The following is a 23,167-nucleotide window of genomic DNA, read 5'->3' as shown; positions in this document are numbered from 1 at the left end:
CTTCCGCTGCGCAGCTCACCTGCAATCCTGTCGCATGTTCGCGTGCACCCAGCGTAAAACTCACCTGAGACACTCTGGATTCGCCCTCTGAAAATGTACCGGAGGTCCGCATGAACTAGCGAGCGTGCTAGAGCCTCGATAACCCAGGCGCAAAATTTCTCGTGTGTTCGTCTGGCAAAGGTTTGTCATTACAGTACCAGCTCATCAAACTGCCTTATAGTAGCTTTTTATCTTTTCCTTCCTTGTCCGAGAAACAGAACCCGGAAAAAAAGAGGAGGGAACAAAAGAAAAAGGCACGAGGAAAGATAACAATTCCAACCCTTACTATCTCGTCTACTGCGTCGCCTCCTATCCGGTTATTTTTCCATACCAGTAGCCGTCAATCATGGCTTCCGCATCCACGTCTACATTCGTCGTCCCGGGCCAGGTTCTAGGCAACACGTCTTCCCACGTTCCGGGACCAGGCACACATGTCTACGAGAACAACATTGTTGCCTCGATCATCGGTCGACCCGTAGTACTATCCAGCCCGGCTGCCGCAGACACCTCTGCCAAAACGAAGACCAACAACACGAGCACCAGCACCAACAAACCAATCATTTCGGTGCCTCATTCAGGAACAGCAGGAGAAGGAGTAACACCAACTCCCACCAACACCATCACCACCTCCTCCACGATTGGCGGCAGTGGTGGCAGCACCAACACCACCCTCCTCCCCAAAGTCGGTTCCACAGTCCTCGTCCGAATCACCCGCGTGCAACAACGCCAAATCTCAGCCTCGATATTAGTCGTCGACCCATCCCCTAACGACATAACATCATATACACGCGTGACCGACGACGACCTTCAATTCCAAGCGGTTCTGCGCCGCGAAGATATCCGCACCCACGAAAAGGACAAGATCGTCATGAACGACATGTACCGCGTCGGCGATATCGTGCGCGCCATGGTCATCAGTCTGGGCGACGAAAGGAACTATTATATCTCTACCGCAGGGAACGAGTTTGGTGTGGTCGTTGCGACGAGTGATGCTGGGAATGCTATGGTCCCTGCTAGTTGGAGGGAGATGAGGGATGTGGTTACTGGGCAGGCGGAGAGTAGGAAGGTGGCTAAGCCTTCTTAAGAATACAACAAACCCACCCCTGGGCTGGGTTCAGCTGCCGCTCTGGCTCTTTCAGCGACGCAAGAAATCAACCCCTTAACGTTTGAGTGCACAACAACAAAAGATTTGCAAAAGAGATTCCAGCGTGGATCGGACTTCCCACTGTTGAGGAAAGGCAAATGTCTGCGTATATGGGCGGCACCTAATACGAGTCATCTCTCTTACACACAATTGGTGGGAGATGTGAGAGAACTTGTCAGACCCTGCGTGAAGACAGACGACTCGTACCCGCGGGCGGTATTCTTCTTCTTTCTGCCGGCCGCAGCACAGCATCCCAATTCACCAAATTATGTATGAATCTGCCGGTATGGGAGAACAAGAACCAGCGCCACCTGGTCTACTTCGTCTCCTCTGCCTTAACGGCCAACACCCACAAAATCTTAACCATCGCCAAATCTTCCTTTCCTCCTCCACCGATCTACCCAACATTGCCAATTTGGGGATAATTATGCCACCGTTACCTGCTCCTCTTGCACAGAATATTTTACAAACCTCTCCAGTATCCATGGTCACGACCTACGCTATGTCAGACTGTGTTCGTCACGGGAGGGAGAAAGAACCAGATGAATCCGTTTCAGACCTAGGCTCATCCGATGCATTCACTTGTATTGGACGGGGCCGGCCTGAATGGAATCATTTCCTCCTATCATCCAGGTCTGATATCCTTGGCCATTGGCGTAGGATGTCGGAAAGAATATTAGGGGAGGAGACAAGCAATCCAAAACAAATAGAACTGTATACCAGGAGAATCACTTTAATAGGAAAAGGCAATTTAACGGCCGTCTCCAATCTGGCCAGGCCAATGCCTTTGGCTCAAGATTCCAAAAGTGATAAAATTAACAGAAGCGCTCACAAGAGTAAAACCCGTCTTCTTCTCCATTCAAAGCCCAGTCCCGGCCTCTTGAGGGCCTTGCCTCATTGCCCGCTTCAACCACAGTCCGGTAACGCCTCGCTATGCCACTACTCAATTGACATATGCATGTTGGGACGCATATGCAGCGATCCATTGCACAATTTCCTCGTGTCGGGGTATGTAATAATGTCGTCAGAAAAGCATCGAACAGAAAAACCTAACAGCGAGTTCAGTAATTTTATCCCTCCACCAATGTCTGCTTGGGTCCTTTCCCCAGCAGTTCCAGCGATCTTTGAGCAAGCGCAATGACTTCGCCCTCACCCTCTTCGCCTTCTTCGTCGTCAGACTCGACGTGTTTGTCCGCAATAGTCTTGACCATTTGGATGATGTCTTCTGACTTGGCAACAAGACTGACGAGTTTCTTGTCATCTGATTCCAAAAGCTGTAACAAAGTCCAGATTGCGATGTGTTGGAATGTCGGGTCTCCGCTGGCTAGGAACCGTTTCAAGTAACCATGGATTCCGCCATTCGGCTCCGTCCAGTCTCGAACAAAAATAGAATAATCGCCCACCTTGGAAGATAGGTTTCCCAGGGCGGCGGCACTGTTGCCCTGGACTTCGATGCTTTCAGAGTCAGTCAGTGGAATGAGCACGTCAAAGACGCCCAGCTTGAGAAGATGCGACTTGAGCTCGTCACTCAGAGCTAGGACAGCGATGGCAGCCGTCATCTCGGATTGTACGCTCAAAGGGACGTTCAAGACCAGATCTTTGCACTTCTGCACTGCGCCTGCTTCAAGTACAAGCTGCTTGTTGCGGTCTGAGCTTGCAGCTAGATTCCGGAGGGTGGAAATCGCATGACACTGGATTTCCTCGTTGTCAGTGGAGCCAAGAAGGTCGACTAAAGGCTTGAGAAACCCGGCGTCGATGATGGGTGACTCGTTCAAGGGATGAATCGAGATGTTTCGGATACAAGCAACGGCGGAGAGGATGAGGGGTAGGTAGGAAGATTGCAGAAGGCGAAGAAGTGGTGGCAAGCCTCTAGCTCGTACGATTTCCAACTGATATTTTTCGTCCGAAGCCAGATTTCGAAGGGCAAGAGCCGCTTGACACTGGACCTTCGGAGTTCCGGAGTCCATGAGTTGAACTAAAGACTGTACAAGGCGAGACTCTGTTTGGGCCAACTTCTTCCGGTTCGACGCGTCGACGGCGATGTTGCTCAAGGCAGTAGTACAGTAGTATTGGACGTCCATGTCGGGCGACGACAGGAGCTGGACTAGGACGGGAATAGCGCCGGCATTGACTAGCTGCTGTCGATTGTCGTCTGCTGAATTAGACAGTTGTACATCCTAACAGGTAGAAACACTTACCCGAATGTGTCATGTTGAGCAATGCCCCGGTGGCATTCCTTTGGACGCGCATATCTTTGGATTTTGCAAGCCGCGTCAGAGGTCCCAGCGCTCCTGATCTGGCTATTTTGGCTTTGTTGTCTTCGTGTGTAGCAAGATTTGTAATACAACCGACGGCATTGCATTGTACCTCGACATTGGGGGACATCATTTGCCGGATGAGGGGAGGCAACCCGCCGAGCTGAACAATCGCAACCTTGTTTTCATCTGGACAGAAGTCAGAAATAAATCGGGACAGGCTTGTTAGACTGGGCACTCACTATTAACAGCGAGGTTACCTAACGCCGCGCTTGCCGCCCTTTGAACTTCGATGTCGGGGTTCTGCAGTAGGAACAAGATAGGTTCCAAGGTGTCTCGGTCGACTTCCCTAACATCTGCAACCGTCATCAGCAGCTCTTCAATGCAGTGTTGTTTCCAGTACATACCGCGTTCGGTGATTTCGGCAAACGTAAGACTGGCACTCCGCTGTAGGTCAACATTGTCTGAGTAGACGAGGGTGCTTAGGGCTCGCAAGGGTTCCCCAGAGAAAAAGTCAGTCTCGCCACGCTGCTCTTGTCAGTATCTGACGCCCAGGTAGACTGAAAGGCTAGCATACATTTTCAAGGTATTGTAAGAGGTCTGCAACGGCTTCCCGTTCACTGTCTGCCAAAGCGGGCTCGTAGAGGTTATCCTTGGGCCGGCCTGCGTGATCTTAGTTAACGACAAGCATGTCTCAAGTGTAAGGCAGCTAACGCACCTTTACAGCAGGAGGAAAGCGTGTTTCCCATATCGAGGCGGAGGCCCCTAGGGGAACGTGTTTTGAGCTGGTGCTTTTGAGCCTCTGCGAGTTGATCGGATCGCGTTATGATGCTGTAGCCGCGGACGGAGAGGTATGTCGTAAGGCGGTCATTCGACGCTGATGCTGCTTCCGATTGTGATGCAGAGTCGATTGATGCTAGGCCTTGATGTTTCTGTGCAGAGGTTCAAGGGATCTCGACGAAGGATTGCCGTCGCTCGAGATGCGTGCAGGGCCGTGGGAGACGAAAGCTGCGCACCTGACACGCAGGCACGACGCACTTGGGTTGGTGACCCTGGCTTCCCACCAGGCGAGAGCGAGGCGTGTGAACAATCGATTGCAACGACGGCAGGTGGGATGGAGCACCGTGCCAGACTCGGAGACCCCAGCTCAATTGATGGGTTGTACCGCGTAGCTGGATCTAGGACGCTGAGATGGATGTCATGAAGCTGCGCTCCCCAGTCGATGCGTATTGTTGTAGTAGCCCGGAGCGAGGCAACTGGAAGCGGACTGAAAGCGGGAGGGTTTAAGATCAAGTTAGCCGCTAGTGTTGCTGGCTGAGGGCGCTTGTTGGCCATCTTTGATGTTAAGCTGTAGCCGCCGCCAACATGAGGGAGGTTATCCGAAGGCTACAATCATGATCAGCTCTGCGAGTTTCATCAACTAACATCTTTTTCCATCCTTGCTTTGCATCAACGTCTACCGCCGCAGCTGTTTCTCATAGAGCCACTGCAACCTCAACGCCATAAGGGACAGCGGACTGGAGTTCGACCTGCCAGCAGCAGAGACAAGCGATGTTGCCTGCTTCGGGTGCCCTCAACCACTACCGCGAGCTGATATACTCAAGGCTAAACCGCGGTCTCTTTTCACATGCTAAAGACGTCATTGGCCACAATGGCTCTTCACACGGCATGGCATATCACCACAAATGGACACGATGATATCCAAGGTTCTCAATTAGAGGAAAACAGGTCAGACTAATTAATAATCGTTGTCTCATTGTGTATTATCAGAACATATGTACTTTTCGGGTGCGCCCCGTTTGGCTGGCCCCATCCTCTCAAGCATCGCGTGAGGATCTTTCATCCGCGTTTCATGAACCTTTTCCCATCCCAGCACTGCACACACTCCTGAAATTACGGGTGTGTGCCAATCGTTGCCCTGAACGCCCTGTTTCATGCCGTCGTTGTCTATAATCGTATGGCTTCGCAAATATGAAAAATGTCGTGGAAGTTGTTGGCCAACGTTTACGATGAATGGTGGTTCTTGTGTTGCTTGCTGCTGAAAAGAGGGCCTTGTTTGATGATTGGGGCATAGATCCCAGCAGGGGTCAAAGTCTCCGTGGTTGGACGCAGTTGCTCAAGCACATGCTTGAGTGAAAACTTGCGCTTCTGGGATGATGATGATGTTGATGCCTGACTGATGTCGGAGTCGTTCGAGGAGCGGCGACGCGATGCAGCAGCGCTCTTCTCAGCCTCGACGAGGTTGTAGTAAGCAGCGTATGTGGAAGGCATGTTGAGAGTGTTTTGTTGTTGGTGGTGTTTTGATGTGGCCTGATTTAACAGGGTGATATGGCAGTGTTTATGACGAGGGGGGTTTGTAGTTGTTCGATGCTTTGCAGCAAATAGAGTGGTAGTATTGGTATGTATTATTGAATGCTTCGTGATCTTCTGTTTGTATCTTGAGCAACAACAACCGCTCAATCTGGGGAGACGGGGCGCCGTTTTATATCTTATGCGCCGACGAAAAATCTCAAAGGGCGTCCATGTCAACAGCATCCGTAATCCTACCTTGCAAGTACGCCCTTACGCCCTTCCCGTAGCATCGTAGATGTCGTGCTATGACAGTTTCTCGAAATCACCGTCGTCTGAGACCTCGTCGCCAGAACAGGCCAATCAGGCCTCGAGACGAGCGCGCCCTTCAGCCCCAGGGCGTGTCCTCTCCGTGTACTCTTGCGGTTAGCGGAAGCCGTGTGTCAAGGCACGTATAATCCTGCTGTTAGCGGTTGTCCTTAGTCATAAACGCCTGGGCCATTCAGAGCGGTGAAAATTTTCTGCTAAAAAATTTTCCGCTCTTAGCATCTAACGGCAAGGCGCCGTGGGCCAGTCAGCTGTTCGTGGAGCCCCGGCGCCTCTCCTGATGTCACTTTGTATCAAATCTTGAACCTCAACCCACGTATCAGCTGGCCAGACGCAGCACGGGCGTCTGTTGCAGGGATGTGAAAATTCGAAATCTAATTGTAGTACTCCAACACGTGCAATGTTGTACAACTACAACGTAGTTAGCGGCAGCAACCGAAAGAAAGGAGCTTAACCAGACTGGCCAGCACGTGACTCGGCGAGCCGTGAAGCCCCGAGCGTTGGCCAGCCCGACCCCAAACTTGAACCCCAGCTCTGAACGATGATTCAGCATCGCAATTGCATCGAGCGTGTAAATCATGATGATGACCTAGGTACTGGTATGGTTACTGCGTTATCAAACCTACCACCTACTGCTTTGGAACCAAGTGTTCATCCCACGTAGCTTGTAGAAGTATAACTAGTCGGCTTACCCAGCCTGACCATTACCAGGAAATGTTCGCAAATTCCCTTATGATGCGCGGGGAGCGTATTGGTGGTGGGAGCAAGATCTGCAACCGACATGGCTCCTCTCCAGAGTCAGGCTGTCATCGCAGAATTCGAGCTGAACAACACCAGCCTGCCGATGTCGTAACAGCGATACTAAAAGGGGCCAACGCAGCAGACCGCACGGGATCGTACCACGGGATGCCGTGGAGGTCCTGGCCTCACCTGGCAGTGCAACGCGTCGTAATGCGCGACCGAATAATCAATGGTCTCTTACCCTAATACAAAGAGGAACGGAGAACAAGTCCGTACCTCCAAAACTGTTTGAATACACTGAGCATAGAATACCCACCAAGCAAACGGGGCGAGACTGTTGCACCAAATAAAAGGACCACGAGGAGAAGCATATTAATACCTTCGGCGCTGTCTCGGGTCGTCGTGTCCGTCGTTGTCGCGGTAGCGCTTCCGGGAGCCATAATCGTCCTCACGTCTGCCGCCACCATATCGGTCACGATCACGGTCTCTGTCTCTGTCGCGATCCCGATCTCGGTCACGTTCGCGGTCACGGTCGTCATACCCGCGATCGCGTCCACCGAGAGGATCTTTGTTGCTTCCGGTACCGCCACGATAGTCTCTGCCGCCTCCGTATCCGTTTCGTCGGTCGTCGTAACCGCCATACCCTCCGCGGCCACCACCAGGCCCACTGGGCGCGTTAGGAGGCGGGGGACCACTTTGATAACCTCCTTGTCTTCCGCCGAAGCCACCTCCTCCTTGGTAGCCAATGCCCCCTCGTCCGCCATAGCCCCCGCGGTCACCGCGAAAGCCTCCGCGGAATCCTCCACGGCCGCCAAAGCCTCCACGGAACCCACCTCCAAATCCACCTGGTGGTCCGCCGAATGTCGGTCTCGCAGGAGCCTGTTTGGTGTAGCCTCGTCCACCAAGACCGCCACCAAATCTTCTAGGTCTCCATCCCGGCACCATGCGACCTCGTTCAACGTCTACCACGACTTTTCGATCCTTGATCCGCAAACCATCCGTTTCTTTGTAGGCAGCTGTAAAGAGCGAAATTCATCAAGGTCAGTTCCAAGTTTCCTTACCATGTATAGGTATAGATAGGGAGAAAGTAACAGGGGCAAATGGGGGGAGGATCGGCGCAGAAAATATTACCTCGCATGTCTTTCTCTCGTTCAAATACGATGAAGGCGTAACCCCGGTGCGGCTTCTTGGGCTTTGGAGTGGTCTCATCCTTGACGATTCGGATCCTTTCAATGGGACCAAACCTTCCAAATTCGCGCTCTAGGTCTGCCTCTTTGACATCATAACTGAGGCGACCCACGAACAATGTCTTAGCCGCATCGCCCTTTATTTTCGGGTCATCCTGCGGTCGGTAACCTGAGAAGTCTTCGCGTTGGATCTCTGCTAGGCGCATCTTTTTCTCCCATAGCTTTCGATCGCGCTTTTGTAGCCATGATTCAGTAGGATGATATACATCTTCCTGTTTGTACTGTTCGAACTGGGGGAGGAATGCAGCTATTCCAGATAGCTCTGATTTCTTCGATGCCCGTTCTTCCGGTGCAGCGTCTTGAGGCGGAATGTAGCGTAGAGGAGGTCGAGGCTGAAATAAGGCAAGGAGATTTGGCGGAAGCTTGTCCGTCATCTTGAGTCGTTATTGAGAAAGGGACGAGGAGGGAGACACTTCGCGATCTGGTCTGATGCGCTGAGCAGTGTCAAGAAGGAAGAAGGAGAAGAAATAGAACCAGTTACATAGTCATGAAGTGTTGAATACAAAGAGTGTTCAGAATGTACACGCTTTCCGCGTGTTTAGGGGAAGTTCAGTAACAAGGAGTGCCAACTTGAACTGCCTGCGTCCCAAGGAACAATCGTGGTTCAGCCTCTGCCTCCAGTTCAGGCCAGATTCGCGCAGCCTTGGCAGTTGGTAGCAAACTGCCAGCGAGGCGTTGCACCGCCACATGTCTTCAAAAACACGTGATATGCTTTTGCTTTGGCGCCACAAGCTACATGTAACCCGCAAATGCTTCTCCGTAGGGTTCTCAATCCGCCGTACTTTGAACTATGCCATTGAAAGCTAGCGCCACAGCCTCGTCGACACACTCAGGCGGCAGGTCGTAAACTTTGAGGTACAAAGTGCAACATCGTGACAGCGTCTTAATTCTTAATTGAGCGCGCTCAACCAAGACTCAGGCTGCGATTCCGGGTTTCAACTTGAAAGGCTAGCTGCCGGCTTTGCGATCGAGCAACAACGTGAACTTCGACAATCCCCGATAACAACACGCTTCCAGCCTGCGAGCCAAGGCGCACCGCACCCAACTCACCCAACTACCACTGAGCGTCCCTACATCGCTCCCTGCAGCAACGAAGTCACTCGAAGGTCAAGATGGTTGTTCAAGGTGTGAAAACTGTCTCCACGGCACGGGTAAGCAACGCACTTGTCTTCTCATGTTCACTGCTCCATTGAACTCCAAGCCCCTGCAAAAGAAAAGACTGCGTTCAGCTCACAGAGACACTTTTTATCTTTCCTCCACTTGATCTGTACAGCTGGGGAGTGTCATTGACTTATTTATTTGCCCTCTCTTTTTGTTGGTTGCGCGTTATTGACAATGTATTCTAGAACGGCCTCGGCGCATTCATTCTCCAATGCAAACGACTCGACTTCCATTACTGCGACTGGGCCGGATCATCACGGGGCATGAAATCTTTCCTGACATCCCCCCTCCTGAGCCAATTCACCTCGAAATACCCCGGCACCGAGTTCCGCATCTCGCCGCGACCTAACCGACATCCGATCCTGAAGGCGTACTACATCAACGGGCGGGAAAAGGCCGTCTGTGTGCGGAACTTGGAGAAGGAACAGATCCTGAAAAAGGCCGAGTTTTTGATCGCCAACAGTGGCAAGAAGAACGAGCTGATTAAGGGGAAGAAGGTGATTTCGACGAATGAGAACGTTAGAGGCATTTGGAGTCCTATGCATGGTGGGATTAAGGATATTTAAATCCGAATTTAAAAAGGGAAGGGTTTGAAAGCATAAGAGAATGGCGTATTAGGGGAAAGGGTTACCCTGGGTTCGTTTTTCGGGACTGTGTTACGAACAAAAAAAGAAAGCGAACGAGCGAGTAGTGGATAGGTCGCTCATTGACCCTTGAACTCCAGCGTAATGCTGCGGTTCGACTACCAGATGGCATGGGAGCGATAGAGCGGAAGCGCAAGTGGAAGTACAATCTACTACGTTACACTACACTACGCTACCTGGAGGCAATGGAGAGCATTGGACATCAACGCCTGGAGAACGAACTGCATAAAGGGCCAGGTATAGGTATGGCGACGTTTGAAGTCGACGATGGCGATCACGGGATTGAGAGAGCACCAAAAACTAGCCCCTTCGGAGAGGGCGTTCAGTTCGAGGAACGGAGATCAGGCTGCCCAGCGTGGAGCGAACAGATCACGCCGTTGCGGGAGGAGACCAAATGAGCAGAAAACATTCATGGACGGCATTGGCGGATGTACAACCAGCAGACGCATCTGCATCTTACCTTTGATCAGTGTGACAAATGCCAAATCTTGAAGGACGCTGTCTGATGCAAGAGGAAGTCTACCACTGCAGGAAGAAGGGTCTCATCTCCATCAGCGTTCAGGGCTCGCAGAAGCCATCAAGACGAGTGGTAGTGGCCGTCCTTGGCCCTGAAGATGCAGATGAGCTCACAATTCTACTTCACAGTCAAATGGCGGAAAAACACCTGCATGCGCACGAACACACGGGGTCAAAACTCAGATGAAGAAAGAAATCGCAGTATCATAGCAGCACATCACATGCAGTATTGCCATTGGCAGCTAAGGTATCTAACGCTTCGCTCTCCTCTTATGGCTTTCTCTGCCTTGCATGATTAAAAATATCAAAACCAAGCCGTTCGTATCATAAAGCATTTTATCATGGAAAGTATCCATTGCTCTTCATGGTCTCGTTCTCGTCCCTCATGGGTATCCATCGTTGAGTCTCTTTGACCCATTTAATATTGCACCTGGCCACGAGTTACCATGGACAGGCACATCAGTAGGACTTCTCGGATAATGACAGGGGTAATACTATGTTGCCCCGATTTCGAAAAGACCTCTCGCTACAAGTAGACAGGGAACATTGCATGTTTGTTGTTGAGCTTGGTCTTGCACCCATCGATGTTGCATTCCGAGAAAGGGACGACTTTGGACGGAGCCGCTTTCTTGTCCTTCTTGCGAGATTTGCTGGAAAATCGGTTCGTAGCGCATTCGCCACAGTAGACCTGAACAGGATGTTAGTGATACTGTAGCGGGAACGCCGCCGTCAAAAGCAACTTACATGTCCGCACTGTTTGGCGACCCAGACTTGCTGTTTCGTGTCACCCTTTCCGGTTGCCAATTCATCACCACACATAGGACAGAGCACGACATCGTCTTCGGCGAAAGTGCGTATGAATCCCTGCGGTGGCGGAGGAGGCGCTTTATAAGCGTCTCCGATCCCGGGCCCCTGAGGTGTCTCTGAACTGCGGTCGTAGATTTCAAGGCCACCAAGAGCAAAAGCGGGTTGTCTGTAGTCGAGGTTGATGATGAAGTTGCCTACACCGTCGTCCCGAGCCCCATGGTCTTGTCGATCATCATTCGTCCGTGCTCGTAGCCCATCAAGCCGGTTCAGAAGAACTTCGTTGATATTCGCAGCATTACCAAACATGTATTGGCCACTCCGTCGGATCATATCTGGAATGTTTGCCCATGTCGGCCGGGCTGATTGTCGTGGGGAAGGTCGTCGGGTCGTAGGTCGTGTTGAAGTCGGTCTTGGGTTGCCCGGTAGAGCAGGTCTCTCATCCACAATCTGGACGTCGTCTGGACTCTCATAGCCTGTATCAGAGTCGCCATCGAAAAGAACTTGGCGCTCCTCATCATTTTCTTCTGTCTGATAATCCGAATCATCTAGCAGATCTATCACTTCCAGCGACTCTGGTTGTACTCTTCTGTCGAATGGCGGTGCACCCCCATGCGGAACAGGTCGTGAGCGTGACTGCCGTGGTCTTTGTTGTGGTTGCGGATTTCTCCGAGGAGGCTGCCTGGAGGCAGGCTGTAATTGTTCAGAGGCAGTGTCATTGTCGTCATCACTATCGCTGTCGGCGGTAAGATCGATTGTCTCACCAGTTGCGCCTTGAGAAGCCCTTGTAGTATGTGAGGACATGACAGGATATCGGTAGTCGTAGCCGTCCCGTTCAGACCTCGTCACGGTAGAGGTAGGCGTTGGTGTTGGTGTAGGAGAGGAAGTAGAAAAGAGGCTCGAGTTCATGGACCGACTGATACGACGGCGTTTTGAAGGTAGGTTCGGACTAATGCTGCGACTCTCCGATCGGGTGATTTCAGCGTGTGGTCGCTATAATAATGGGTTAGTTCATGTCACTAGATTTTCATTGAAGGGCCGCCGCAGTGAATGTTGAGAGCGAGCCATCGGGCGTACCTTTCGACTGGAAGAGGCTGCGGAATTGAGGAAGTTGCTCAAAGAAAGCGTTGGATTTGAAGGCATATTATCCGTGCCAACAAAGAGGGCGCCGGTGCATTCGAAATTGCGTCCCTGGGTCAAGTGAAAGTGCTGGTACACTCAGGCAGTGGAGTGGGATTCGGTAAAGGGCTGAACGAGGAGTTTCAAGGTTGAGGTCGGAATGTCGTTGTAAGAAGAGCCAAACTTGCCGTGGCGGAAGTGAAAGCGACCTGCAGTCCAGCCTGAATTGAATTGGAATTACCAGTAATGACTGCGATATCCGCCGCCACGCCGCGGTGCTCGTCAGTATCAGCCGTAATGTTACTGTAATGACCCGTGTATGACGTGCCCTTGGCTCCCGTCAGTTTCTCCAACTTTGGAATTCATCAACGCCACATCAAAACCTCGGAAGCCACAAGGCTGAGTAATACAGTCCTCAACCGCTATATACAACTACAGGTCCTCATTCTCATTTCCAGAGCACCATGACCGGTCATCATGTTATTTTCCCTCTCAGCACCTCAAGCGTGACATCAGACAAAGGATGTGAGATCAAACGAGCAGGAGATCTAAAAATATGTCTCCCTTTTGTAGAGTATCCTACCGCTCATCAAACAGGCCTTTGTCATCCAGACTATTGCCACCAGTCAACCGATGGGTATCAAAAGCAACTTTTCTTGTCTCCGTGATCTTCTACTCGTACATCCCAGGTTATGGGCATTCAACTGTGCTGAGCACTCAACTTGGTCACCTCTCCTCCCTTGTTGAGGGTGATCAGGCTGTGTGCGCCATGACCCCAGGCAACCCTCGTCGCAGGGACGCCCCTCTTCAGGATCTGCGACCACTCCTTGGTAGCCTTGGAATATTGCTCGACTGTGATGCCGTCTGCTGCTGCGGCTGCCAAAAATTGCCCTGTATAGTCCCAGCTAACTGAGTTGATCCGACTGCCGGTTTCGATAGTCTTGATTTCGGAGGCCTTTCGTAGATCCCAAACTGAAATCAGGGACGAATCCTCGGCCACTGCTGCAAGCCAAGTGCCATTTTCAGAGAAGTAGATGCATTTGACTGGTCCGGAAAGGTCAAACGTAGCCGCTTGGGTTCCAGACTTGACATCAAAAATTTTGATCTGCGAATCCGAGCCACCAGCAGCCAACAAATGGCCATCAGGGTGGAATTGCACAGTATTGAGAGCTGTATGGTGTCAGAAGATAACGATCCGCACATATGCGTGGAGCAAACATACCTGAATTACTTTGCACTTGGGAGAGGACCTGTGCCGAATCAAGATCGTAGAGCACGTAGGTTTTGTCCTCACCCACCGAGGCCAAAATGCTACCGCTAGGATGCAGCGCAACAGAGGTGGCACTACCGGCATGGACAGAGAATGAAGATGTCTCTTGCCCTCCTGCAAAGATTTTAACTGCGCCAGTAGACAGAGCAATGACAGCTTTGTCATGGGCCCAAAGACCGCTGGTTACAGAACCTGGACCGCCCTCCAAAGTCTGCACTATTCTGTTTTCTGACAGAGAAAGAACTCCTGCCGTACTGCCATCCCCGGCAACGAGAACCAAATCTCCAGCGGAATGTACACTGAGTACGGTGCCGCCAGGATAGGGCGTTTCTGAGGTTGTGGTGGTGTTATAGCTTGAGATTTCTTCGGACGAAGCCCAGTCATCTGGAACAGGACGCTTTCGTCTCGTTTTGGACAAACTAGCACAGACGTCAGTAGGCAAATCGAGTTAAGTGGCACGGTTGCATACCTTTCTTTCACACTGTCAATCATCTCCAAAATGGCCGCAGGCAGCGGAGCACTGTCCACTTGCATAGCATCGCCATTTGTACTGGTGGGAGCTGCTCTTCCGATGTTGACATTGGCGAGGGCTTCCCGCGCTTCATCTCGCTCTTTGGTGAGTTGTGCAATAACTCGTACAGCAGCATCGTTCTCGTACAAGGCCACCGTAAGTTCTTTCCGGGACTGTTCCAGTTCTTTTTGTAGTGTGTATGTCTGCAAGGCTAAAGCATCCCACTCGTTCTGGAAGAAAGATAGCATAGCGGGTATCGAGGTCATTTGTGGTGGCCGCGGATAGACCGTAGGATCGGTCTTGAGCTCGATAAGATCTTCAACTGTGAGAGCCTCTCCGGACTCCGGTTCGGTGCCATTCTCGCTGATATAGGCCTCGATCAAACGCTTCTCGTATACGCGGCCTGGACCGAGTCAGACAATTACACCGTACTGCGCCGACCGCACTCACCACTCTTGCGCGAAGCAACGGGCACCTGAGGTCTTTCCCCGGAAACTGCGAGCTGTCAGAATGGATGATTGAGAAGGGTGCTCAGGGCCATTGACATACTTGCGCACAACATATTTGCAACGATTTTGATAGGAAACTGAATGAGACCGCGGATTCACGGCGAGATCGAGACACACGAGTGTCTGTCGCAGCGCAATGTCGCGAACTGAAGGCACTGGACAAAAAGTTCCAGAGCAGGCTGCGAATCTACCATAAAGTGAACATGCAGCCAATCAGGTCCGCGTCTTCATGCTTCACCAATTAGTCATCATATCGTCTCGGCAGACCTTCTGTAGAGCCTGCATCTAAAGTTCTCTTAGTGATGCTAAACATTGCATAATCCCACGTCCTACCTCATTATTGACGGCTTCTCTCTCCCAAGTCTGGCCCTCTAAGTCTCTTGGTTTTCATGGAGTCTTCTTGCGACATACCAAAACAGCGAGCCGCCATATATAATGGCAGAGGCCGCCCTCCCATATGAGGAGCCTGGTATTGTTACCATCCTAATCCAGGCGTCCTTCCTTCTCGCCCTGAACATTGTTAATACAGTCCTCGACAATGTCTTCTACTGCGGGCTCGTTGGACAGGTACTTATTGGCATGGCGTGGGGAACACCAGGGGCCAAAATACTCTCCCGTCAACTTGAAGAAGTGGCCACGCAGCTGGGGTATCTGGGACTGATTGTCATTGTCTTCGAAGGAGGTCTGTCAACCTCTTCCAAATCAGTACAACCCACACTATTCCTTTCGAGCTGCGTCGCAATCACCGGGATTGTTCTGCCCATCGCGTTTTCCTTCTCGCTTCTAGCCCTTGCAGATGCTAGCAATCTTCAAGCATTTGCTGCCGGAGCAGCCCTGTGTTCTACGAGCCTTGGGACAACTTTCAGCATCTTGAAGACGACTGGCTTGACCAATAGTCGACTCGGCACAGTTTTGACCAGTGCAGCGATGCTTGATGATGTTGTCGGCTTGATCATGGTACAGGTCATTTCCAATCTTGGATCTGGCAACCAATCTATCCATGCCACTACTGTTATACGGCCAATTCTTGTCAGTGTCGGCTTTGCACTTATTCTCCCGCTGGCTTGCAGATTCCTAGTTAAGCCAATCTGGATTCACCATTCTAGCGCGATTACGAAGGCTGTGGATTCTTGTAGGGGGAACCGTTTGGTCTCAGAGTCTGCAGTATATTTCCTCCTTTCTACAGCCTTGCTGGTAGGTCTGGTCAGCGCAGCTAGCTATGCAGGCACCTCTGGGCTCTTTGCAGCATACCTTGCCGGGGTTTGCGTGACGTGGTTCGACAGCACTCTAAAGCACATAGGATCGCCTCAAGCTTCGACTTCTGACCGAGGAAGCTCGTCTCAGAGTCTTGGAAAGGCGGCAGAAAAGGCCCCAAAACAATCTGGCTCTCATCGGGCAGCCAGGGATGGCGAACAAGGTGTTGGTGACCCAGCAACGGCTAAGAAGGGTCATGACGACGACCATATCAGTTCAGCGACTTCTTCTCGTCTGCCGACGCCTCCTCCAGAAAAGGACGTAAGAGACAAACATCAGCACGACGACGTGCCAACGCTGGGTACAGCGCCACCCGCGCAAGACACTAACAGTGGCGTGTTGACCATGTACGAAAGCTTTTATGGTCCTGCAGTCGAGCGGATCTTGAAACCATTCTTCTTTGTAAGTGCCAGTAACATTGTTTGCCTGCTTCTCTGCTATTGTGCAGTCAGACAGCTCATGTAGTTGATGAAACTCTTTGCGCAACGAACAGGCATCCATTGGCTTCTCGATTCCCATCACCAAAATGTTTCAAGGCTCCATCATCTGGCGAGGATTCGTCTACGCCATTCTAATGACACTAGGCAAGCTGTTCTGCGGAGCATGGCTGATCCGGTTTGCACGAGCGTCCACCATATCAGGACGAACCGGACCGCCATCACATGCGCCGAACGATGAGCAGCAGCAGCAGCAGCATCGAAAGCAACACGGACAGAATAGAACTGCTCTCACATCCTTTTCCAGACCAAAATCGCTCTACCCGGCTTCTTTGCTCGGCTGCGCCATGGTGGCACGGGGTGAAATTGGATTCTTGATCTCAGCGCTGGCAGCCACCAACGGCATTTTCAACAGCTCCGGAGACACAAATGGGTCTTCGTCCACCAACAGCAGCGAGAACCTAGAGTCGGATATCTATCTGATCGTGACCTGGGCAATTCTGCTGTGCACGATTGTCGGCCCTCTGGCGCTCGGAATTTTGGCTAGGCGCGTTAAGCGGTTACAAGCTCGGCGGACGATAAGCGGCGATGCAGGAGGAGAGGATCCCCTGGGGATCTGGGGAGTGTGAAACAACAACAATGTCGAGGCAGACGAATAATCTGTCGAATTTATTCTCCGGTTGATGTGAGGAGCATTTGTTCCATTCGCCTGGTAATCATATTACAGATTACGACGCTGGAACCGGAACGAACCGGTCATGCAAGGGTAGGTTTTATGATTCACCGTCAATGGAGGCCTCCTTCGGCGGCATCGCGGCGTAGGCACACACGTCGAAAGCCCTCCACGAACTCTGGAAGCAGAAGGGGCAAGAATTCAGTTATGCATTATCTGTTCGAGCGAACGCCTCGCTTACCTATGGACCCTCCATTCTGCACAATCAACCCAGCGATCACCTATGGGACGACCTGGACGTCGTGGTCAGTGTCGAAATCTGCGTCCAAGTCTTATGGCCAAGAGGCTCGGGCTGTGGCGACGGATTGGAAGAAAAAGGGTACCGCCCTAGCCAGTGCACCAGTGTTCTTATGCAGAACTTCGTACCACGGGGAACAGGTGGCGGTATACTGCACTATCCCCACCATCGTCTTGCGGTCGACGTGTCCATATACGAACGGGTACCGTGACACTTGGTGCAAGAGCCCGAAGCTGACGCTGAGGTTGAACACACAGCGCTATGCTCAGACCCATGGCTTGCAGAACAAGCCGTATTGCAGTAAACTTTGCCTCAGGCTCCATTTCCACCTCGTGGTTAGGATATATGACCTACCCAGCGACAGGTACCTTATTCAAATGGCACGCGACGAGAACTGGAAACACAGACACCGCCATTGCAGCAGCAACAAGAGCAGCACCTTTGCGATTCTCCGATTTTAAAAATCTGTTCCATCCAGAAAGTCCAATTCCGTCCGTCATGAAAAGAACACCAACTCCGACAGGAGACTGGCCTGTCCAGCGAGATCCGGTACAGCTCGCGCGCCGCAGATGCAAGATGAGACAACAGCGCAAGACATACTGTACACGTATACACACGTACACCCGGGTGTTCGCAATGTTGGCTGTTGATATCTTATCGAACAAACCCTACATCCAAGAAACTTGAAGTGCAATGCCTCCCTGATTTGTCAATAATTCACCTCAGGCTCTTGAGCGAAGCGAAGCGCCGCCAATTTCACCTAAAATTCTGCCCAACATCTCACCTGCTGTCAATAAAATGACTGTCACTGCCACGTTGTTGACAAGAGAAAGTCGAATAAAATCATGTCGAGGAGCACTTTGCAGCGAGTTCATTTCGGTCATATCTGGAATGGTACACAGTGGCTTCATCTCGGGTAGCTGAACTGCTTCCACCCTGATGAACATACAAACATGTTGTTGCCAGTACTCGTAGCGGTGCATACGTATGCACCATCACAACACAACACACAACTCCACCAAACGGCGAACGCTCATCGACGACAATATCAGCAAGGTAGATACCTAGGTAACCAACGCCACCGCCCAAAGAAATTGTGATTGCGGTGGTCCAGTCTCCAGAAAGAACCACAACAAAGGAAACTTGAAATGATCTCCATTTCCTATACGAACACCTAGCTTCGACTGCAGGGCAGCGTCGATCGTTCTGCAGGGCACAGCCTCGTCAGCATCAATCTCAGCCTCAGCCTCAAGATCTATCAACAGCCCCCAAGTACCTTAATAGTCCAGATACAGCACAGTGTTGTACCAGGTAATCGACTGTGTTTTGATATTAGTGGACACTGATGCAATCTCACAACCAATTATGACAGTGGAGCTGAGCGGTACTAGTACGGCCAACAGTACCTGTGCGCAATCTCCAGCAGCAGTTGGGTACCACATTGGCCAGATTACTTCCAGATCACTAGGAGTACACCCAGATTGCACCCAATTTCTGCCTCAGCCTGAGGTACCCCTTTTACCATGGTAATCACGAGTGTTGCCCCTCGACACCAAGCCCAAGCCCGTGTGAGCCATGACCCCCTCAGTCAGCCTCAGCCTCATCCTCCACCATTGGGCAAATTAAACTGGATCAGGCTGAGCAACCAACGCCCAAACCACGCTGGAGCCCCCAGGGGAGATTACGAGATTACAAGCCACTCCCAGAGAGATTTCCAGCCTACGCCTCCCTTGACGACGCCCAAACAATCTGGAGACTTTGATATACAAACAAACCTGAAGCTCATTTCTAGCAATTTACGCCAATCTGGCAACGAAATTTGAAACGCTTGTTGCCCCAGATGCGACAAAGATTGCCTCTATTCTAGTAGATCCTCATTTTGTTTATTGAAGACTGCAAAATATTATAAACACCTATCGCCCCCCAGTTCACTTCAGTTCCTGATGAATCCTGTTTGTGTGCTTTCACCTCTTCACCCTCGACAATTCACACCAATGCCGATGCCGGCGCTCGACGAAGTGATGACGATGGCTCCTGTACTGGCAGACTCGTAGCGGCCGACTCAATCATGGATGGACAAGGGAAACAAATCAACCAAGATGGAGCCGAGTTTGAGACGCCAGATTCGATTCAGCCGGAAGCGCTCGCTTCCTAAGCTTTTGACTACTCTTCCAAACCACCCCTCCTATCAGGCACCAACCAAAGAAATCGTTTCGGATGCATAACCACGTCACTAGACAACAAAAAACCAAACCGACAAACAAAAACAGAACAGAAGTGACAGCTATCCACGCTATCAGACTGCCGGCGACTATGGCCTGCGCATACTAACAAAAACAGATATATGTAACAAGTCGGCAAAAAGAGGTTGAGCACCGTCCGGACAGGGCTGGAATTGAATGTTAATCCAATTGTGCAAGAAAGCCGTGACTGTGTTTCAGTCCGGCTTTTCTAGATGAGAGGCATAAGGTCGTTTCAATCTGTTACAGGAGAGTCTCGGCGGACATGCTAGTGTAGACTGCCCTGCAACGAGTTGGGGTCAATGGTCCCGAACGGCGTCATGGGCATGTCCATGTGTTCCCGGGGTGTGTGGAATTCGGACATGTCGGTCATCATGGCCAGTCCGTTTTCATCATATCCGGGACTAGGCATGGGCATGTTCAGGTTTTGCTTCGAGTACATCTCGCCCAACATCAGCGTCTCGTCCATCATCCCATTGTGCTCATGGCCCATGCTGAACATGTCGGCCGAAGCACTTCGGTGCATGCCAGACAAGGGTGGCGAATGGTCGGCAATGACGGGATCTGCGTGACTCATGTGAGACAACGGAGACATTGAGGTAGGCATCATGTGCGGGTCGACCATGGGAGATGGTGAGAGGAACGGTACGTTGAATTGTTGCGGAGTGCCAAACTCAGAGCTTGACATGGGAGCTTGAGCCGGATTCGAAGGGTAAAAGCCCGGACTGGCGAATTCCGACGGCGAGGTGGCTGTGGCAGACATGGGCATTTGTCTAAAGTCCATGCCGTACCCAGCAGAGGTATCGATCTGTAGAGTTGGCCCGATCGGGGTCTGGACGGCTTGCTGTGGCAAGGACTGGAAGGGGTTGTGGTTGTCATGCATAAGTTGAGGCGAGGGTTGCTGAACATGGAAAGTCGGCATGGGGCCATGCAGCATGGAAAAGTCCAGGGCGATTGGAACGGAGCGCGAGCGTTGTCGCTTGTGCCCAGGGTGCATTCGGGAGGGATGAAGATGGGGATGAACGCCATATTGTTCTTGGAACATTCCCACATGAGGAGGATGGTGGGGGCGGGCGAATTGCACCGACGGCTGAGATGCCGGTCGCACAATGCCCAAGGTTGGAGAAACAGGAGCCGACGCTGGCATGGCGGCCATGTCGAATGGACTATGTCTGTTCTGGAAAGATTCGAGCGAAACCAACTTGGCAAGCTGGCCACTGAGTACTTTCGGATGGCCTCCCAAATGGTGAGTCAAAACTTGAGATGCTTGTTGATCTTCGGTGAAGTCACCACATTGGTAGAAGCCTCCTGAGCCGGAAGAGTCCATGTGAAAATTGGGAGGCCGGGTCAGCTCAATGACCAGCCCGCCCAGACGTGGAGGAGATCCGTTTGCATTCGGAGCCGTGTCACCCGGTTCCAATTGAATGCTTTTGATGTAGGCGAAGGGGTATTCGATTTTGTAGCCTGCAGAATCGTTGTTGATATAGTAGGTGATGCAGGCCTTGTCGGGAGAGTAGAAAATGACCAGGTCCATGGCGTTCTGCCCGACTCGGCGCCAGGTGCCAATGCTCAGGGAGCGACAGGTGAGGTGTTGGATGACTTTGGACACGTCAGTAAAGAGATATTGTAACAATTCATCAACAGTCACATACCGGTTTTGCCTTGACCCGTTAGGTCGCCATTCATCAACATGCCACCGCTTCCATATTGGGCCATCGGCCCACCAGGTCGGCCGAGTAGCTGTCGTGGGAATGGTCTGCCAGATTCCATGGCCTGCATGGCCAGCAGCTGCCTCAAGGATTCTGGCATGTCACAATCTTCACCATTGTCCAAGCCCTTCTTCGCAAGCATCTTTATCTTTGCCCGACGACGGCTATATCCAACGTCAGTCAACCTTACATAAAGTGCATCGATGCATGGTTTACCCACCTGTTCTGGAACCAGATCTGGACAGATCGTTCGGTCATGTTGATCTCCTGGGCAATCCGTTCACGCGTGGCAGCCGTGGGAGTTGGGTTCTTGCTGAACTCCAATTCCAGGGTCACCAACTGATCCTGCGTTGCCCTCTGCCTCTTCTGGTTCTTTTGTTGCTGTGTCAGGGTACTCTTCCGGGGTGGCCGGCGAGGTGCCGAGCTGGGAGCTTGTGTGCTGCCCGAGGCAGAGCTACCAGAAGTGGCAGGAGTGGTTTGGGGGGCCGGTGAGGGCGATGACGGAGTCGATACAGGCGACATGTCGTTTAGGTCCGAGGACATGTTATCCGTCGCGTCGTTGTTCATGCCTATGGCAAGGCGGTGTAGTCTCTCTGAGGTCTAGTAAGGAATGAAATGCTGGTCGGTGCTGGAGCTGTAGTAGCCGAAGAGGAGAACTTGGTAATGCACAGCTGTTCCAAGCAGCAGAGTTGTATTGTAATCGATTGAGCAGTTCCTTGAATGCCGAAGTTCGAGTTCGAATGCTGTTTCGAAAAGGGGTGCAGTGTGAACTGGTAATGACCGACTAGGGTTGAACTGAAAACACAAAGCCTAATGAATGTGGTCGAGGGCCTTGAAAGAGTGAAAGGCACGCTCGAGGCGAGACGATGTTAAACAAGACAAGTAAAAGAAAGAACGTAGTTGAGATGTGTGACCAGAGATGGAACAGGTCGGCGACGGTGAGAACGGGGGAAGAAAAGAGGAATCGGGGTGGACGGCAGCAAGACAATAAGGGAGGAGGCCCAGCGAAGCAGGAGGTGCCAGTAGTGGGCGAGCGCCAGTCAGCTAACACGCCGGGCCTGCCAATGACGGTGGAGAGTGTCGAGCTGTTAGTGCTTCAATCGCCCGTGCTGACTGGCGGGCGGCTGGCCTCTAAAAGCCCTTGGGAGACTGGAGCACCAGTCCTGCACGCTCATTGCTCCAGCACTGCAACAAAGCCCCGAGACTGGGCAGCCTCAGTCGTACTAGCAGTCCTGCTACGGTTAGGAGTCGGTCGGCAGTGGGATGCTAAGGTTAGCTGCCGGCCCAGCACGCGCGCTTCTGCAGGTACAACACCACCCTGACCACTACTGCAAAGCACTCCAGCTCACCACTTGTACCAGAAGCTTGTCGGGCCCGGAGCGTGAAAAGCCTCCCTAAGCCTTGAGGCCCAAGCTCCGGTGGGGGCACTTCCAGGGGTGGTTTACGGTGGTCCAACCCCTGCGAGGTGCTACAAGTGGTCCCGGTGAGGCCCAGAGGGCGTCATCTAGCCTGCCTTCTCAAGTGCTCCAGTCTCGCCGTCTTGCCCCCAGCCCTTAGGTTGGCCTATTCCATCCTCTCCCGTTCTCCCTTTCTCGAAGCGTTAGGACAGATCCACATCCACCGGCTGCAGTGTCTGACGATATGCTAGACCTCCAGCAGTCTAGCTCTCTGGTTACACACAACACGCCTGAACCTTGTTCGCACCGACCACCGACCTGCCGGCCACGCTCAGACCTGGCCACTCACGCGTCGTGGTCTGGGGACTTGTCTGACGCGCCAAACGCTTCCAGGAGTAGCAAGTCAAAACATCCCCATGTCACAACATCGACTGATTTGTTGCGGTCGAATCCACCGGCGCGTATTCCCAGAAACAACCCTGACGGATGGGTCGGACGAGGTGGGTAAGGTAGGTGTCGCAGTTCGGCAGGTACTGGGGGTTAGTTCTTCATGGCTTCGGGAAAGGGGCATAGGTACGTCGGT

General features: G+C 52.0%; 8 protein-coding genes across 8 annotated transcripts; 3 read left to right on the top strand and 5 right to left on the bottom strand.

Annotated features, from left to right (window-relative positions):
• Positions 1-385: 385 nt before the first annotated feature.
• On the top strand, positions 386-1,123 carry HMPREF1120_01394 (exosome complex subunit Csl4; the record flags this gene model as incomplete). Its single annotated transcript, XM_009155409.1, has 1 exon — positions 386-1,123. One exon carries the CDS (start codon positions 386-388, stop codon positions 1,121-1,123), a length of 738 nt encoding a protein of 245 aa, XP_009153657.1.
• Positions 1,124-2,253: 1,130 nt separating this feature from the next.
• On the bottom strand, positions 2,254-4,187 carry HMPREF1120_01393 (vacuolar protein 8; the record flags this gene model as incomplete). Its single annotated transcript, XM_009155408.1, has 6 exons — positions 2,254-3,335; positions 3,382-3,627; positions 3,681-3,794; positions 3,846-3,966; positions 4,016-4,101; positions 4,157-4,187. 6 exons carry the CDS (start codon positions 4,185-4,187, stop codon positions 2,254-2,256), a joined length of 1,680 nt encoding a protein of 559 aa, XP_009153656.1.
• Positions 4,188-7,167: 2,980 nt separating this feature from the next.
• Positions 7,168-8,416, bottom strand: HMPREF1120_01392 (U1 small nuclear ribonucleoprotein 70kDa; the record flags this gene model as incomplete). Its single annotated transcript, XM_009155407.1, has 2 exons — positions 7,168-7,811; positions 7,927-8,416. 2 exons carry the CDS (start codon positions 8,414-8,416, stop codon positions 7,168-7,170), a joined length of 1,134 nt encoding a protein of 377 aa, XP_009153655.1.
• A 463-nt stretch (positions 8,417-8,879) lies between these two features.
• Positions 8,880-10,738, top strand: HMPREF1120_01391 (uncharacterized protein). The gene is made up of 2 exons (XM_009155406.1): positions 8,880-9,193; positions 9,389-10,738. Exons 1-2 carry the CDS (start codon positions 9,155-9,157, stop codon positions 9,767-9,769), a joined length of 420 nt encoding a protein of 139 aa, XP_009153654.1. The 5' UTR covers positions 8,880-9,154; the 3' UTR covers positions 9,770-10,738.
• Positions 10,739-10,889: 151 nt separating this feature from the next.
• Positions 10,890-12,076, bottom strand: HMPREF1120_01390 (uncharacterized protein; the record flags this gene model as incomplete). Its single annotated transcript, XM_009155405.1, has 2 exons — positions 10,890-11,051; positions 11,108-12,076. 2 exons carry the CDS (start codon positions 12,074-12,076, stop codon positions 10,890-10,892), a joined length of 1,131 nt encoding a protein of 376 aa, XP_009153653.1.
• Positions 12,077-12,986: 910 nt separating this feature from the next.
• On the bottom strand, positions 12,987-14,629 carry HMPREF1120_01389 (pre-mRNA-processing factor 19; the record flags this gene model as incomplete). Its single annotated transcript, XM_009155404.1, has 5 exons — positions 12,987-13,456; positions 13,509-13,975; positions 14,026-14,470; positions 14,518-14,562; positions 14,617-14,629. The coding sequence occupies 5 exons, from the start codon at positions 14,627-14,629 to the stop codon at positions 12,987-12,989; spliced, it is 1,440 nt and encodes a 479-aa protein (XP_009153652.1).
• Positions 14,630-14,915: 286 nt separating this feature from the next.
• On the top strand, positions 14,916-21,172 carry HMPREF1120_01388 (uncharacterized protein). The gene is made up of 2 exons (XM_009155403.1): positions 14,916-16,232; positions 16,324-21,172. Exons 1-2 carry the CDS (start codon positions 15,012-15,014, stop codon positions 16,894-16,896), a joined length of 1,794 nt encoding a protein of 597 aa, XP_009153651.1. The 5' UTR covers positions 14,916-15,011; the 3' UTR covers positions 16,897-21,172.
• HMPREF1120_01387 (uncharacterized protein) lies at positions 19,747-21,730 on the bottom strand (the record flags this gene model as incomplete). Its single annotated transcript, XM_009155402.1, has 3 exons — positions 19,747-21,077; positions 21,131-21,351; positions 21,408-21,730. 3 exons carry the CDS (start codon positions 21,728-21,730, stop codon positions 19,747-19,749), a joined length of 1,875 nt encoding a protein of 624 aa, XP_009153650.1.
• Positions 21,731-23,167: the final 1,437 nt, after the last annotated feature.

The sequence above is a fragment of the Exophiala dermatitidis genome (genome assembly GCF_000230625.1).
Source record: "Exophiala dermatitidis NIH/UT8656 unplaced genomic scaffold supercont1.1, whole genome shotgun sequence".
Lineage (NCBI taxonomy): Eukaryota > Fungi > Ascomycota > Eurotiomycetes > Chaetothyriales > Herpotrichiellaceae > Exophiala > Exophiala dermatitidis.
Note: the sequence above shows the minus strand (reverse complement) of the source record. Positions and strands in the feature narration are given on the sequence as shown.

Bases quoted from the DNA above. Each gene is read 5' to 3' on its own strand.
- HMPREF1120_01391 (XM_009155406.1), top strand. From the start codon at position 9,155: ATGGTTGTTCAAGGTGTGAAAACTGTCTCCACGGCACGG. The intron at 9,194-9,388 runs GTAAGCAACGCA...AATGTATTCTAG, and splicing joins AAACTGTCTCCACGGCACGG to AACGGCCTCGGCGCATTCAT.
- HMPREF1120_01388 (XM_009155403.1), top strand. From the start codon at position 15,012: ATGGCAGAGGCCGCCCTCCCATATGAGGAGCCTGGTATTGTTACCATC. The intron at 16,233-16,323 runs GTAAGTGCCAGT...CGCAACGAACAG, and splicing joins TCTTGAAACCATTCTTCTTT to GCATCCATTGGCTTCTCGAT.